This window comes from Tachypleus tridentatus, chromosome 2 (assembly GCF_004210375.1).
Source record: "Tachypleus tridentatus isolate NWPU-2018 chromosome 2, ASM421037v1, whole genome shotgun sequence".
NCBI lineage: Eukaryota > Metazoa > Arthropoda > Merostomata > Xiphosura > Limulidae > Tachypleus > Tachypleus tridentatus.
In genome coordinates, this window is record NC_134826.1 from 68,934,670 (window position 1) to 68,946,011 (window position 11,342).

The 11,342-nt window shown below is 37.1% G+C and overlaps 1 protein-coding gene across 13 annotated transcripts in view; it reads right to left on the bottom strand.

Moving 5' to 3' along the window:
- Positions 1 to 11,342, bottom strand: part of LOC143244139 (uncharacterized) — a 108,789-nt gene that overhangs the window by 5,584 nt on the left and 91,863 nt on the right. For 9 of the 13 annotated variants that reach the window (XM_076488281.1, XM_076488284.1, XM_076488273.1 and 6 more), the window contains 2 exons: positions 8,141 to 8,312; positions 6,571 to 6,642 (listed from right to left, as the gene is read on the bottom strand). In XM_076488281.1, coding sequence (XP_076344396.1) covers positions 6,571 to 6,642; positions 8,141 to 8,312 — 244 coding nt within the window. The remainder of the gene's footprint in view (positions 1 to 6,570; positions 6,643 to 8,140; positions 8,313 to 11,342) is intronic. The other 4 variants (XM_076488271.1, XM_076488278.1, XM_076488274.1 and 1 more) reach the window with 1 other exon arrangement.

An 11,342-nucleotide genomic window follows, 5' to 3' on the forward strand; every position in this document is an offset into this window, starting at 1 on the left:
TGGCCTTTCCAGTCCTGGTTCCAAGTTATTTGACATAATGTCCATTTTCAAAAAGTAAAGTAATAAAAGTTTTAAAAAACTTGTAGCATAATTTTAATACTAATTCTGTAGGATGACTAACGGGTAGTTCAAAGAGCAGCGTTAGTCACCTGAAGCTGGCCTTTCCAGTTCTGGTTTCGAGTTATTTGATGTTATTGCCATTTTCCAATTTCAAATCGAACTGGATGAATTTGATCCTTAAAATGGAGTCACATTACAAAAGCTCTAATTTATAAATTAAAAACTTAAATGGCCTTTAAAAAACTTATAAACATTTCCAAGGTGAACAGTGTCACCATCACCAATAACACTGTCTAACATTAAGGGCAAACCTTGGGATAGAACATGTTTAAAATGGTGCCATCGTTGAGAGTCGTAACTATGGCAAGAAATTAAATTGTGGTTTATTGTGACCTGAGTGTTACACAGACTACATATTGGTGCATCAGTTCCAGATAAAAGAAAATGATAAGTTAAAAACTGTGACCAATGCATAGTGTAGTTAGAACAACTTCCTCTTTCCGATCCTTACAAAAGCAAGACACCCAAAGTCCAATAAAGGGTTTTATTTAAAAAAGCTTGTTTTTACATTGCGCATTCCAATTTGATTGCCAGCTGGCACGGAGACGAGCCTTGAATACAGGATCATAATTCATGTATGGAACAGGCACAGCAGCGACAGTGCCATAGCAGATAGATTTAGTTGCAGTGTTAGCAAGCTCGATCCCATGAATACCAACGTGGCCAGGTATCCCAAAAAAACTGGATAGAAGTATATGTTAACAAGAAATGGGCCAATAGGTTTTGAATATCAACAAGAACAGAGTGTGAATTAACATGAAGCGATTCCAGGACCAGTAAAGAACTAAGCAAGTCAGTATAAATAGTGCAGTTTGAGTACTGCTTAGCTTCTATGTGATCCTGGGCAAGAGAAATGGCATACAGTTCAGCAGTGAACACAGAAGTTGTAGAGGGGATTCTGCACACAATCACCAAACTACAACAGAGCCCACACAGCCACCTAATTTTGAACCATCAGTATAAATAGGAATGGAAGGATGGTTTGAAAGACGTTCAGCAAATAACAGACAGTATTTCCAATCTGGAGTGTTTGCTTTTCTCATTGACTTAAATATAGGTCACATTTGGGGACTGTAAAAAGCTATGGTGGGATGGGCTGACCAGTGGATACAGCAATGTTATCCAAGGACAGAACCAATTTATCCAACTGCACCTGGATACGAAGGCCAATAGGAGCAATAGCAGATCATCTGTTCTGAAAAAGTATGGCTCACTGAGGAAAGAAAACACAACCCCAGGTGGGATGCTTTGATAAGGAACAAAGTCTAAAAGCACATAGTAAAGACGGTTGCAAATGGCAGAGGTGCAAAGAAGGTTCATGAGACTATGTATAAGCTATGTACTGGAGAAGTGCAGAAGGCCCATGTGCAGAGCCGAAGTTCTTGGTAATGAATGGGGTCCAGTATCTTTTAGGCCAAGGTCTTGGCAGAGCTATAGACCAGTGATCTATAGTTGAGTTTAGATCAAATAAGAGCACTATATATATCTTTAGCATAGAACATCTATCTAAATCCCAAGTGGTGGAAGAAAAGACATGGGGGATGTTCAATGCTCTTGTGCATTTGACCCATAGCTGCTTGACATGTGGTATAAAGGTCAGCTTACAATCAAAGATAAGCCCCAAGAACTTTGTTTCCGGGATCACAGGCAGCACAACTTAACCAATATGGAGTTTAGGATCAAGGTGAATACCCCATTGGTAGCAAAAGAGTATGGTTTTAGAGAGAGAAAAGTTAAAGCCTTTTTTTTTGTACACTTCAGTAAATGACTGAGGACAGTCTGTAGCTGCCTCTCAATATACCTCACATTTGATGACTGACATGAGATGTGAAAGTCATCGACATAGAGTCAATTTGCAACAGTAAGAGGGAGTTGTTCAGTGATGCCATTAATCTTTATACTGAAAAGTGTGACACTTAAAACAGAGCCCTGAAGGGCTCCAAGTTCCTGTAGAAAATAACGAGAAAGTGTTGAACCCATACAAACTTGGAATTTCCTGTCCATTAAAAATGTTTTAATAAAAATGGGCAAATTGCTACGTAATCCATATATATGGAGGTCTCGCAAAATGCCATACCTCCATGTTGTATCATAAGCCTTCTCAATGTCAAAGAATACTGATACAAGATATTGTTGTTTGAGAAAGGCTTCTCTGATTGATGTTTCAAGTCAAATCAGGTGTTCCATGGTGGAGCGCTGTTGTCGAAACCCCCACTGGGTGTGCGAGAGGAGGTTGTTTGATTTGAGGAATCAAATAAGATGAGCATTAACCATCCTCTCTTAGGTCTTACAGAGACAGCTCATCAAAGCAACTGTACAGTAGTTTGAAGGAATCTTGGGATCCTTCCCAGGCTTAGTGGAAGGTAGGACAATAGCCTGGCACCAGGCATCAAAAAATATTCTCCTGCCAGATCTGATTAAAAACAAGAGATAGATGGCGTAGCATTTCATAGTGTACATCATCAGGTCCGAATGATGTACTGCCAGACCTATGAAGAACCATTTTGAGTTCCACCAGTGTAAAGGGACAATTACAGCCATAGGAAAGAGGTGATCCCTCTGCCCGAGTCTTGATTGCTAAGAAGGTGAAGGAAGAAGCAGAAATGCCAGATAACCTGAGAAAGCTTTCACCTTGAGTATCGGCAATGCTCTGGGTATCAGCTACTTCCTGTTTACCAGAAAGCAAGATCAAAAGGGACAAAATTGTATTGCTCACTGAACTTCGAATCTTGTCCCCTATGTCTTTCGAACTGGTGGTTGAAGATATGCTGTTTGTGAACTTAATCCAAGATTCCTTCTGGCTTTAACATCTTACCCACCAAGCATGTGCTCGAGCCTGCTGGAAAGCGAGGTAGTGCAAGAGTGTGCGACACCTAGAAAAAGTATCCCAGGCTCGTTTTTGAGCCTTCCATGCCATGTGGCAGGCAGGATTCCACCATGGACGAGGATATCGTGGAAAACGTATTGAAGTTTTAGGAATACACTGAGCAGCTGCTTGTACAATACAGTCAGTCACTGCTGCCACACAGTCGTCTATTGATGGCTTACAGATGACAGCAGGATCAAGTTTGCAAGAGCAATGAAAGAGTGCCAGGTTGCTTGATCCAGCTTCCACGTGGGCACATGGATTGGGTGGCAATGACAATAGCCAAACTCTCTTAAAATTACAGGAAAATGATTTCTGCCTTGTGGATTATTGTCAACCCTCCATGAAAAATGAGAGAATAGTAAAGGGCAGTAAATTGAGAGATCAATAGCAGTAAAAGACTGACTTGGTGATGAAAATAAGGAGAAGAACTGCTATTGAAAAGAGAAAGGTTGTGATCAGAGAGCATGTTCTCTACAGAGCAAACTTTCCTATCAATATCAGCACCTCCCTAGAAGGGATGATGTTCATTAAAGTCCCCCAGGATTAAAAAGTTCAATGAGAACATCAAGGTCTAATTGATTATATGTCTCTCCAGGCAACAGGTAGAGAGAACAAACAATGATGGTGCAACCCAAAAAAACACAGATGGCTACGGCCTTCAATGGTGTGTCAAGTGGCAAAGACACGGTGGGTACATGCTGATCAACCAACAGTGCCACCCCTTCGTGCACTTGTCCATCATACAGCCTGTTATTTCTGCACAAAGAAAACTGCCGAAAGGTGACTGTATCAGCAGGTTTCAGAAATGTTTCCTGTAAGGAAAGACATACAGAATGGTAGGAAGTAATCAGTGTTTTGATGTCATCCAGATTAAAATGTAAACCTAGATAGTTCCATTGTATCAAGGCAGCCATTTTTAGGTGGAAAACCTTTCTGTTTATGACCATGTCTTTTTTTCTTTACTGTTTTTATTTGAAGGGGGTCTATTGACCTCCATTGATCCTGCCCTGGGTTGATTAGGCAGGTCTCTGCTGTTGGAAGAGGATTCCAGTGACTACAGACGTGAACAAATGATTGTTTTGCATCTTGATGTGGGAGAATAATATGTACCTGAGGAAACGCCCATACACAGAACCAATGGAAGTGGATCTTGGGATTTGCTGGAATGTATGTGATGGACAGAGATGGGTATTAAAATTGATTTGTCAACTTTTTTAACCATGGAGATCAAAAGATGTTTCATTTGTTTTGAGAATGATTCTTTTGGAGGCACAGAGAGATCCATCTGCACTCACACTATAGTAGTGAAATGAAGTGCAGCAGCATACATCCACGATGAAGTAGTGGACAGCAACTTTCAAGACTCAGGATAAGTAATGTTATGAATCATTTTCAAAATGCTGCACCTCTTTTTCTTCCAATCATTTAGGGCAAGAATGAAAGTAGGATGAGTGAGAGTCATTGCAATTGATGCAATAAGGGTCCGTTTCATACTCATAGGTATCATGGCCCTTGCCACTGCAACAAGCACACGTCAAGGAACCACAACATGACATCTTTGAGTGACCAAACTGCTGACACTGGAAACATCTGTGAAGGTTTGGAATGTATGGCTGTAACCCTGCAATTAAGATAACCTGCCTTGATGGTGACAGGTGAAGATGGTGATCTAAATGTCAGAATAAGGACATTGGTCTGCATGGCAACTCAATTTTTACAAGTGGAGATATGCCTCACTGCAGAAACTCCTTGGGTGGAGAAACCAGCAAGAATCTCCAAATTGGGAATGTTCTTCAAAGTCCTCTCAACAATAACTCCTCGTGATGAATTCAAAGTAGCATGAGGTGTAACCTCAACAGGTATATCCCCAATTGCTTTTGAAAGAGGAGTTTACTGTGTTGAGATGAAGATGTTTCCACCAATGTCACCAGATCGAAGCTTCTTTACTGACTTTGGAGAGCCAGCAAGTCCTTCCAGTCCCTTCTGAATAAAAAAGGGGGACATTTGCCCTAAAGGTTTCTCTGAAAGAGAATGTAGAGAAAATGAGGTACAACAGGTGGTACAGATGCTGAAGATTGCTGCTCAGAAACTTCAAGACGTGGTCGTTTACCTATGGACTGTTTTTTCACTATTTTGTTTAAGTTTTTATTTGGAGAATCCATAATAATAAAAAAGGGATATTTCAGTGCCCACTGACCCCACCCACCATGGAGCTCTATGAGAGGACCCACTACAATGTCAAACAAGGACACTGCAGCAACACCAGGGTTTTGTGAGCACTATACCCAAACACCAGCATCAGATACAATGTCCACAACACCTGTTGAGAACATCCAACACTGGTACTTGGTTGACCCTAGCTCTAGTAAACCAGCCCAAGGCTGCTCGACTACAAGAATTCAACTCTAAAGTGGTATGTTGGTTGGACTCCTCAACCACCAGGATCCTCTCCTTCCCTTCATGGGTCGCCATGCACAGCAAACACGTGGATGGATGTTTAGATCCCAGATGAGGTAAACAGACAGAACAGAACCTTCCCGGAGGTTCTCTCACCACGCACTGGAATCCACACCGAGGGGCAGTATCACGGAATCATGAAGATTAGAACTTAAAATTAACACTGGTTTTGGATGATTTGAAATAACAGCTGTTTGATGATACTTCTTTCTTACACCTAGGAAGTTTTAGGCATCATCTTGGGAAGTACATTAAATCCAACCCAGAAAATGAATTTATTTTTATTATTATTTTGGGTCTTGGGAGGATGATACCCTTTCTAAAATGTTGAATAACAAGTATAATTGAGGACAGTGAGCAATTTTTCTTACAATGACACTCTGCCATGAGGGATGAATGACCATGGGATGAAATAGTTTGTCCAGTTGTTCCTCTCAAAGCTACAAGTAGGCTTGTTGCACTAGTTGTCCATATTTGAATATTTGAAGAAAAGCAGGTGGTCAACACCACTGTCAACTCTGGTTAGGCTGAACAGTTGGATTTGACTGTCACCTATGGCCCCAAAGTGCAGAGTAAAAGGTAACACAGAATTTCAGTCCATAACAATAATCACTGACTTAACATTAAAGTTAAAGTGGCAAAGAAATATTTTATTTCATCCTAAACCATTCCTTACAATTCTTCACATCTGATATTTGAACCTCATTAACAGTCTAATACTTGGATTTGTAACAATGAAATACAAGTCTCAATGCTTTACAAAAAGAAAACATATCTGGTTATTAATTTTACACTACATTAAAACCCTAAAGATGGCAGGATAAAACAAATGTGGTTCAACCAAGTTTTCTAGCACTCTAAACCCCAATAAGCAAATGTAATGTTAGTGTTAGTTCCAAAATACAATTCTCACAGAAGGAAAATTCTTATTTTATAAATTACAATGTTGAACTCTTTACAACATAACTCTTACCTGATGATTACTCAGTACTGGGGGTTGTAATTATTAAAATCAGAACTGGTCTACTTTTTTTTATGGATTTTTTAATTAATTATACAGTTCCATAGGTTACTAACAAAACTATTACTCCAACTTTATTGTGTTTGAAGTACTGTTACTCTACCTATGTTAGCTGCTGAAGTGAGAATGCTGTTTATAGGTGCACCTTCATGTGGTATTCTTCCATGAGAGGAATCTGAAACAAATGCCAACATTTTAATAACATTACCCTATAATATTAAAATATTTAATCAGGTGATAGTTAGTGCTTATTATGCTTACTGTAAAATAACTCTCCATATATAACGCTACACATTTCACCTGTAACTGCTGATTGACAATAAAAGGTCATTAAACCAAGTAACTGACTTCTGTAGCTGAAACTAAAAGAATATCCCAATGTTTTATATAGATACATGTTTTTATTTGGCACAAATTATGTTAGCCATTCTTGTACATATTTATTAAACATTATTAAAAATGTGGAATCACTTATTTACTTAGGCAGCAAATTAAATAGAATGTAAAACAGCTGCTAGATGTCAACGACTTCAGGATTCAGTAAAAGGTCTCATCTCGAGTGGGGTACAGCAAACAACTTGAACATTGCTTTTATGCACTTTTCATCTAAAATTCTGTAATGTGTTACTACGTACTAGGCCTAACCATCTTTGTCCTCTTATAGAGTATTAGGTACAAAGTGAAAAGTTTTATTAGAACTTAATACAACGAGAGGTAAACAATACCGACATCATTTAAGGGCAGAAATCATTGGAAAGTATCAGCAGACAGTTGATTACATAAAATGTGTCTACAATCACAATGTATCATTAAGTGAGCAGTGTAACATGTCAATATAAACCAGTGGAGAGCATTTATCATGAAATTATAGTGTAAACCTACTGAAATATCCTAACTTCTCCATGACTACATCAAACTGTAAAAAAAGTCTCGAACCACTTCTCCTGATGTCTCAAGTGAAGATAAGTTGATAATTGTTTAATTATCAACAGTTTTAAAGTGCAAGTCTGTCCTGTTAACAGCAACTAATGGATGCAACAGCATTAGATTTGTTAATATCATACTAAAAGGATATCAGATTCTAGGAAATTTATTACAAATATGAAATACTGTTTGTAAAATCCTTCAAATAAAATATTTGGAAGATGATCTACTTTTTCTTTACAGCATTTTGACAATGTTTTTCTAGCTGTCAGGCAAGAATGTACTCAAACATTACCTCATTACTGTAACATTTCATTAACTACCATGACTCACCAACACTCAGCTGCAATGTTTTGTTACCTACCGTGACTCACCAACACTCAGCTGCAATGTTTTGTTACCTATCATGACTCACCAACACCAACAGTGATGTTTCATTACCTACCATAGCCATTGCTGACTGTGTGAGTAATATTATATGCATCATCTGTGACAGTCGGTGCATCAAAGACAGTTCGGCCTATTGGTGTGCATTAAACACTTTGGAAGTATACTGCTAGTAGCTGCAGTGCAAAGTAGGTTAGTAAATGCAACATGGTGCTAATTTAGTATTATTTTTTATGCTAAACTCTAATTTATTTATAATTACACAATTTTTATGATTATTTTATATGTTTTGATATGTATATAAAATAGTGATAAACCAAAACCACCAGCCAGGTTACACCACTCATACAACCAATATTTACCTAAATATGGTAGCACTGGAGAAGTTAAAAGGGAGAACTCCTGTGGTCGAGGAAATAGGTGACTGGGGGATCGTATAACATCAGGAGGAGGGTTTCCACTAGAGGTCTGATGTTGATGCTTATATATTTCCCAGGCAACATGTACATGCATGGCACACCACCTTCCTGGCTTCTGTGAAAAGGATTCAATTGTTTAATGTGTCTTTCACAAACCATCCAATATTTATGTTTCCTCTATTTCTATCTACAACAGAGATCATTACTTTTATTCAAGGATATTACAGTCTCACTGCTTTTCCATTGCTTTTTTATACACAATACAGAACATTACTTTATTGAAAGGTATAATAGTTTCTTATTTTTCTTAACATACTGAAACTCTCAGATTTTAGAAACAGAATTAACATTTTTCAAAATTTTCAACGCTGACTGAAGGATGGAAACCATTTTTAAAGACAAACACAAACTCCTTCAGATAAATGTTTATTTATTCTACTCAAAGTTTCAGTTTACAGAACTTATTTCATGTTATAGTAACTGGAAAGAATATAAAACTAACAACAATATAATGGACTAGTAAATAAAAGTGTATTGATGGATTAGATAGAGTCACTGTTGGTAAGTGTTAAAAATAAATGAATACTAGAATATAAAATAAAGAAAAATAATGGTATTAAAGAAGCCAGACGTTGTTAATGAAAGGGTATTTGGACCAAATAGAAAGAGATTCTTGAAATTTCTGTCAAGAAAGTTGATCCAATAAGATGTCTCATTCATTACACTGTGTGCACTGATGTTATGTTCAATAGTAACACAAGTATGTCCACTGAAATAATCATGTAGTGGACGATTGCAGTCAAGTACGTATGTGGCTGAACACTATGAACACATCATTTCACAGACAGTGTTTCTAAGTTTTCAGGATTTTTCTAAGATATTGGTCTTAGTAAATCACTTTTTTGGATTTGAATGAATTGTTGCTACTGAAGGCTGAACCAGTAAGTGTGTCCTTCACTTTCTGTATGATGTGAATATTCAAATCTTCTAACACTTGAGGAATAATATTAGCTAAAACATAAACAGTTAAAGGTTTATCAATAAAAAGCATGTTCCTTACAGGTTTAAAGTGTTTTGACGTGGTCCCTTTTTTTTATGCTGTTCTTTGTTAAAATCTTGGGTCTAAACTGTTGAATATTTTAGTAATGGAACCATTTAGATAGCCATTGGACAACAATAGCTTTTGATATTTCCTTCTGGCTTGTATCTTACCACTCATGGTGTTACATATTTTAAAACTCCTTACTGAGTCGACTGATAACAACAACCCATTTGGTACATAGTACAAGTTATAATGTACAATAACGGGATTAACTAATAATTTATAATATATGTTAGTAATAAGTTTGCTGTTTTTATTTGTGACTATGGTGGGTATAGACTTCCAGACATTATCAGTATGGATAAGTGTGAGTTTTGTTTCAGATGTTCATTATAAATGAATTCTATAACTCTTAAAGGAGAAAGGATTTCATGGTTACATACACTAAAAGTGTCCTCAATAAATTTGTACCACCTAGCTGATTCAAGATTAGTTTTGAAATTCCACTGAGTAACAGCTGATAATTTAAGAAAGACAAAACAATATTGTTGTTCATAGCATCTAGAGACATGCCAAAACAACTAAAGACAGAGGCTAAAACAACAGCAACATTGTTGTCCACAGCAACTAAAGACAGAGGCCAAAACAGCAGGAATATTGTTGCTCACAGCAGCTAAAGATAGATGCCAAAACAGAAATATTGTTGTTCATAGCAACTAGAGATCAAAACAACAGTTTGCCATAGTGACACCTTTGAATTGTTTATAAAAAGCTGAACTGAATTTAAAGTAACTGCTGCTGAGAACAAATTTTGGAGAGTGTTCAACAAGTTCTGTAGGAGCATCATTGGTACTAGAAAGTGCAGTCGATCTAAAAAACCTCATAATTGAGCTTATACTTTCTTCTACAGGAATGTAAATGTACATAGAGACATCAAGAGTAAATACGATAGTGTTCAAACGTATCTGTAAACCATCTACACATAACCTATTGAGAAATCTGTTGGTGATATTTAGGTGTGAAGGGAGACTTTAAAGGAGAGGGTGAAATAGCCAAGACACAGACACTAATGATGACTTGTATATGGAGACTGTTGGTCTTGGAGGTAATGTCAGATTTATGATTTTTAGGTAATTTAGAGTTCAGAGTTTGGAATGAGGTGGTCTTAGATTGTCTAGAAGTCACTGGTTTAGTGGTCTTACTTTTAAAATTGTTCAAAATATCTTGAATATTTTTTTCCAGTTCTTTTGTTGAATGATTCACAATTAGATGGGCCTTTATCATTTCTACATATGTAGATGTATCCATTAACGTAAAACCATTACACTTGTCACTCACTTTAACAGTTATACAAGCATTTCTTTTTAACTCAGTGATAGCTAACTGCTCGTTTTTTAAAAGACTGGATCAAAAACAATAACTATTTTAAAATAACTTTTAAAAGTGGGTTTAGGAAATAGAACATGCTCTGGGATGAGTGGGTTTAGGAAGTAGAGAACGTTATAGGAGGTGTGGGTTTAGAAAGAAGAACATGCTCTGAGAGGAGTCATTTTAGGAAGTATGGCATGTTATAGGAGGGGTAGGTTTAGAAAGTAGAACATGCTCTGGGAGGTGTGAGTTTAGGCAAATCATGAGGTCCAAGTGAAAAATTACACTGTGGTTCATCCATATTACTACTGAAATAAGGAATAAGGATATATTTCATTAAATTTTTACTTGTACAAGCATTATTAAAGAGATGAGTAGATATCAAGAATTACCTTGTTAGTAAATCAAAAAAGTGATTTAGTTAAGACCAATGGCTTAGAGAAATCCTGCAAATTTAGAAACACCATTTATGAAATAACACATACACATACACAGGTGAACCCAGTCACTCAGTTGAACACCATCTACAAAACGGCATGCACATATACACAGGTGAACCCAGTCATTCATTTGAACACCATCTATGAAGTGACATGTACACATATAAAGGTGAATCCAGTCATTCAGTTGAACATCATATACAAAGTAAAACATACACATATATAGGCAAATTCAATCATGATCCTTTCAGAGTAATTTGTGCCATTTCAAATCTTGACAACAAAGAAGCCACTA